The 6301-nt window shown below is 55.7% G+C and overlaps 1 protein-coding gene across 1 annotated transcript; it reads right to left on the bottom strand.

Moving 5' to 3' along the window:
• Window positions 1-310: 310 nt before the first annotated feature.
• DHH (desert hedgehog signaling molecule) lies at window positions 311-6005 on the bottom strand. Its single transcript, XM_039882138.1, has 3 exons — window positions 4290-6005; window positions 1286-1547; window positions 311-1007 (listed from the first exon to the last, which is right to left on the bottom strand). The coding sequence occupies exons 1-3, from the start codon at window positions 4590-4592 to the stop codon at window positions 382-384; spliced, it is 1191 nt and encodes a 396-aa protein (XP_039738072.1). The 5' UTR covers window positions 4593-6005; the 3' UTR covers window positions 311-381.
• Between the last annotated feature and the right edge of the window lie 296 nt (window positions 6006-6301).

Raw genomic sequence — 6301 nt, 5'->3', positions numbered from 1 at the left:
TGTCAGGCGTCAGATTGGCTGGCTGTGTCAGTGTTAACGCCATGCCCCAGCCCCTCATCTTACCACGCTGGGTAGGCTGATCATTATATTACGATTTATAAATAGAAAATAAAATAATCGAGTGGGACTGAGGCACTGGGGAAGAAGAGGTGAAATAGTCCTCGTCAAGGAGTACCCACTATCAACTTCGCCTACCTAGGACTCCTGAACACCTCCTCTCAGTTGGGGGTTGCCCCTAAACCTGGCAATCCCTTATCGCTTCCATTTTTCTCCCTATCCCACCCTCCCTCCCAATCAGCATCGTCTGCTGCCCACATCCCCACATCTCAGCCCCTACATCTCGTTTCGGCGGGCGCCTCGACGTTTCTTTGCCCAGAGCTCTCAGCCCAGCAGCTCTTCTGCCAAGCGATAGAGGAACCGGGAGTACCAATGCATGCCGGTGGGCTGGACTGCCCCGCCGGGAAGCAGCGCCCCCAGCGCGTGCAGCAGGCGCAAAGGAGCAAAGGCGCGGTGCGCCCACTGGTGACTCTCTAGAACCGCGTAGCAGGAAGCCAGGACGTCGTTGACCAGAAGTGTCCCGTGCGCTGTGAGAGGCGCAAACACGCCCACAGCTTCCTCGCGCGCTACGCGGGCCACGCGCGCTGGCCGCAGTGCATCCCCGCCGGGCGCAAGCACCGAGTCCCCCGCTCGCAGCCGGCGCGCAAACACCGGTGCAAAGTCGCCTGGAGCCGGCGCTGGCCCTCGAGCGGCGAACACCAGGTGCCAGGGCGTGAGCAGCAGCTTGCGCTGGGGCCGCTCGGTCTCCACAGCCACGAAGGAGGCCCGGCGCTGCAAGTCTCGGTCCAGGAAGAGCAGCACAGGCGTGGGCACCACCCGACCTGCAGCGTCTGCTGCCAGCACCCAGTCTCCACGATGCAGTTCCCGTAGCCCCTTCCGCTCGCCGCTCCGCAGGCGCACGGTGGCATTTCCCGGAAAGCAGCCGCCTGCCCTGACCGCTAGGGAGTTATCTGCCAGGAACAAGCATAGAGAGGATAGGATGAAGAACAACGTTTCCAGAATGTTAGTACAGCTTCTTAAAGATGTGGGTCAAGTCCAGCTCAGACCTCATCAGTTCCGGGACTGCAATTTCCCACCGATCTGGCCCCAACCTGGGCAAATATGGAAGGGTAATTTACAACACTAACACCCACCTTAGTCTCCCCTAGAGTTGCAACAAGACTGTGCAACCTCAGTTTCCCAGAGTGAGCCCGTTTGGGCAGACCTCACCACCCACCCCCTACTGTACCGGCTTTGACCGACACGTGGACGTGGTTGCGGGACTCGTAGTAGACCCAGTCGAAGCCGGCTTCCACTGCCAGGCGCGCCAGCAACCCATACTTATTGCGGTCGCGATCGGACGTGGTGATATCCAAGGCACGGCCTTCGTAGTGGAGTGAGTCCTGAGCATGGTGGCCGTCCTCGTCCCAGCCCTCGGTCACCCGTAGGCGCACTCCGGGCCACATGTTCATTACCGCAATGGCCAGCGCGTTCACTCGCTCCTTACAACGCTGGCGGGGAATAAAGGAATCAGTCTCCCCACTACCACTACCACCACCATGGGGACAAAAGGGACCTGGACGGGAGGGAGGATTCTTCTGTTTTCCCGTCCCCACTCCACTCCCTCCTTGCTTTGAGTGGACTAAGGAAGTAGGAATCTGCATAGGTGTAGTCGCCAATCTGCACTGCCTTTTCAGAGGATCGTTAGAGAACTGTGGAGTCACCTCTGAGATTGAGACGGGAAGCCTGTACCTAGCTCTTTCCCCATTTTTAATGCCCATACATCACCCCTACTCCTTCTGGGACCTAAGCTCAACCTGAGAGAGAGCAAGAGTTGAGATGGCTGGTAAAGGCTTGATTAGGGAAGGGTTGAGCAGCCTGGATCCCGGAGAGGAGCCCCAGTTTGAGCCTGGCTCCCGCCCCAAGCCCCGGCTGCCCTCCCTCCGCCTGATTCATCTTTTGTTTCGTTGCCTTCCCTGGCACCGGGCATCGCTTCCTTCCTTCCTTCCTTCCTCCTCCTCCTCCTCCTTTCGGCCTTTAGCATTAACCGTTTCATGGTGTGAGTGCCCCCCACAGAGGTGCCTAAGCGGAGCCTTGCGGGATAAGACTGCTGGAAAAAGGGTTGGAGTGGCGGGGGCTGTGCGAAGTACAATGGCCATTCTCCAGGATGACTTAACCGAGCGAGAATCCCGGGCCGAGGCCGGGGACCCGCGGGGAGAAGCGGACTCAGCAGCTCCATCCACAAAGGCGCTTTTCAGCCGCCCCGGCGCAGGGAGAGGAAAGGGCAGAAAGCCGCGCCCCTCATCCCTGCTCCGGCCCGCCGGTCCCCTCCCCCAGCGCGGCCAGCCCTCCTAGTTGCAGCTCGGGCTCTGCCAGCCCCGAGAGCCCCCATCTCTCCATCTCTGGTCCAGATGCAGCCAAGAAGGGCATGGGAGCAGCACCTGAGAATAACGGGAGCTGTCCTTGCGCGGATCTGGGGGGCCCCCTGCAGGGTGGGAGTGGAGAGGAGGAAAAGCAACAGCGGCTGGAAGCCTGCACCTGGGGGAGTGAGACCATGGTTATCTCGGCCGCTCCAGTCTGAGAGCCGAAGACCTTGGCGCGCACCATAGCACAGCCACCGCGGGAGGAGGCGCAGAGAGGACAGCTTCCTTTTCTTCTTCTCTTCCGACCTCTCACCTAGGACTTGGTTTTCTCCTAACTGCCAGAGGGACACTTTTCCCCTGCCCTTCTTCCTGAGCCCTCTACACCTCTGCGGGGTTGGAGAGGAGGGGAGGGAAAAGATAGAAAAAATGGTAACTCCTTCCGACTTTATGTCGTTTTGTCCCCATAGGAGGCCCTGAGGCCTTGACCTGCGGGGGCAGCAGCCCAGTGCAGAACCAACTCAATGGAGGCCTTTTGCAGCCAGGGTGTGGGAGATAAGTAAGACTAAGGGGTTTCCCAGGCCTGTCAGAGCCCCTCTGGGTCCTGTCCACTGTTCTGTCTCCTCTACTACAGGTGTCAGCCAGAGGAAATAACCATAATATTCCATGACCAAAGAGAGGAGTGTCTCCTTCTCAATCTCTGGGTAGGAGGAAGAGTTCAGGCTAACAGCAAGAAGGAATTCTTTCTCCCCTGGACAGGTTTTCCCAACAAAGTAACCTGGAAAACTATGGCAATTAATAAGAGGAAATCCGTACCCCTCCCACTCCTCCACCTCCCTACTCCATACACAATTAAGTGGTGTAATGGAAAGTGTATAGGACTTAGAATCAGGAGTCCTGAATTCTAGTCCCAGCCATGCCACTAATTAGTTTTTAAGACTTTGATTAAATCGCTTTTCCTCCTGGGGCCCAGCTCTCACTGTAAAATGGGGAGTAGGGTGGTGGTGGAAGAATGTGACCTCCACATTTCCTTCCAGTTCTGATCTTTGAGATCACCGGCCAGAGGTGGTCCTTCTCATCCAAGGCATTGCTCGCCTCATCCTAGGGTGGTTAGGTTCTGGTCTGCAGTAGATGCATGATAAGTGGTAGTTGAATTTTAATTCTTTAATTCCAAGGAAAGCCCCTGAGCTAAATTAAACTTGAGGGACATAGTAACCCTTTCTTTCTCAGGTGGGCCCATTTGTTTTTCCCATTGAGGACTGCTTTACACTCCTCAAGACAGTCATTTAGACTCTTGAATAGCCATGCCCTGGCTCTAGGACGCTCTGCCCATGCCAGAGATGATCTCTTCCCAGCCCCTTCTCAGGTAGATGGCCTGATGACCTGACTCTTGGCCTCTCTTTCCCAGCCCCCTTCAGTCTCTTTGGCTAGCAGAGCTTTTCCACAATCAGGTCAGGAGCAAGGCTAAGGGCAGAGCTTTCTGTCTGCTGCCTAGCCAGCTCCTGGCCCCCAGCTCACCCCAGCCCTTCCTGCCTGGCTCGGTAGCTGACCCCCGGTCCACGCCTCAGCCATTTCCCGTCTCGCCTGCCGCCATCCCCCTTTCCCCGCCCTCGCTGTCTCTCCCAGCTTCACTCTCACTAGTCCCTCCTCCCTCTCCCCATCACAGCCTCTCCATGTTCGGATCCCTCCTGATCACTCAGTCTAGCCAGCAGTTTTTCTTTTCTTTTTTCTTTTTTTTTTTCCTTTTTTTTTTTTGGTGTGTGTGTATATGTGGAGTGGGAGCGATCTTTAAGATAAGATCTTTATAGATGAAGCCCGTCTCACCCTCTGAGGTTGCCACAGGAGAGCAAAGTTGGCAGCGCCCTGGCGCAGGTGGGGCGAGGCCCTCCTTACCTCAGTCATCAGGCGGTCTGCGCCACTGTTCTCCTCATCCTTGAAGATGATGTCGGGGTTGTAGTTGGGCACCAGGTCCCTGAAGCGCTCCGAGCCCCTTGCCACCCTCCCCTCAGCTGGCCCACTGGCGCCCAGGGTCCGTTCGGGCACGCTGGGCACAAACTGCTTGTAGAGCAGCGGCACCAGCTGCTTGCGCACATAGCGGCGCCGGCCAACCGGCCCCCGGCCCGGCCCACAGCTCTGGGCTGGCAGCGCCAAAAGTACCAAGCAGCACAGGGCCACCAGACTGGCCGGCAGCGCCATGGATGCAGCGGACTCGGGCCAAAAGGGAACGTTCTTGTCCTTACCAGCTCGCCCGTCACTTGGGCATTTCACCAGGGAGAACAGCAGGCAGAGCTGCCCCCAGAGTGCCCTAGAGCTGTTGAAGCTCTGAGCACCTGGCTGCCGCTAGCTCTGCCTACATGCCCCCAGGGGGTCTGGAACCCGCTACTGACGGGCCATCATAGCAGGGAATGGGGGACGTGGGTGAGTGCCAGCCCAGCCTGGCTCTGCCGCCCGGTCCTGCGCTGCCACAGAGCCCGGGCTCCGCCTTAAGTGGCCCCTGGCCCCGCCCCCTGCCCTTCGCCCAGGACCGGCCCGCCCCCTCCCACCAGGGCGGGGGCTCTAGCCGGTCACCGCCGGTCCAGTTAGTGACCTGGAGTGTGTCCCATTCTGGAAACCAGGCAGTCACCTGCCTAGGAAAACCTAGTAGCTTTACAGTCTTCTGTTGCCTGGATAAGCATCCTTCTATCTCCAGTCCTAAGCTTGGCACCAAATCACACTCCTCTGATACTTGAATTGGACCTTTGCTCTCCCAAAGGTACCCTAGCAGGCCATGTCTTCTGCTACCATCCAGGAAGTATGGGTTCCACTTTCTGCTCAAGGCCAGTCAAGCTCTTTGGTCATACAACCACAGCCTCCCTTCTCAGTGGTCCTTCCCAAACCTCCACCATTTCCATCCTTCCTCATCAGCAGTAACCAGGATGGGAAGGGATAGGTACCAGCGGGTCATTTTCCCTAGTCGCTCTGCAGCCTTCTGCTGGGGGCTTCCCGCAGAATCAGGAACAGAGCTTTGTAGTTAGTCTGGTTTAGGACTTCAAAATCTTGCCCCTCTTTTGTCCCTACCAGACACCCAACAGCTCCTTCTTTTCAAATAACTTGTCAATTGGAAGTTGCTGGTGCTTAAAGTCCCTAACACGGTAATGATCACTTTCTTTTAGCTCTCACCTAGTCACCTCTCTAGCCTTGTCCCTCTGGACACCTTGGGGGCTCTGCTTCCAGCCACTTAGGTCTCATCTCAGAGGTTTTGAGCCTGGGGACACTTCACCCACCAATCTAAGGTTTAGAAATCACTTTCTCTAAGAAGCCTTCCCTGATGTCCTGATACTGCCCACTTGTTTTGAGAACCAATAATTTGCCATTCATTGTGGTACAGCATTAGAATTGTGCCACATATAGTAGACAAAGCAATTCTTAAGCACAAACTTGTTTATCATGTATCCCCACAGCTAAGTGCCTAGCCTATAGTAAGTATTTGTGGCACCTACACTTTTTGTATTCCATATTCACTTCTCACCTCCATGGCTAGCACTCATAGCACTTTTACGTTAGAAAAAAGCACCCCTTCATCAAGACACCTGACTGCCATTTGTCAGAAAAATATTCATAGTAACTATACATAAGGTGAATGTTGGCCCTAGAAGTTGTGCAATGCACAATCTGCATAACCCTGAGCAGAAACTTTGCCACTAGCCTCAACATAGCAGGGGGCTTGCATAGTATTCAGGGCACTGAGAGCCTCTGGAAAGATGGAATTAGGTTCTTCTCTGAGGTGGATCACAAACCTTTATCAGCTAGTTCTTTTATTCCACATCCAATAGTCAGTCAGGGAGGATAGTGCTGAGGGTGTGTGTATACAGGGAAATATTATTCTATTCCTACACCTATGCCTACCTACCCCCAACACCAAGGCC

Source organism: Pteropus medius, unplaced genomic scaffold (assembly GCF_902729225.1).
Source record: "Pteropus medius unplaced genomic scaffold, Ma_sr-lr_union100, whole genome shotgun sequence".
Lineage (NCBI taxonomy): Eukaryota > Metazoa > Chordata > Mammalia > Chiroptera > Pteropodidae > Pteropus > Pteropus medius.
This window is presented reverse-complemented; position numbering and strand designations above follow the sequence as displayed.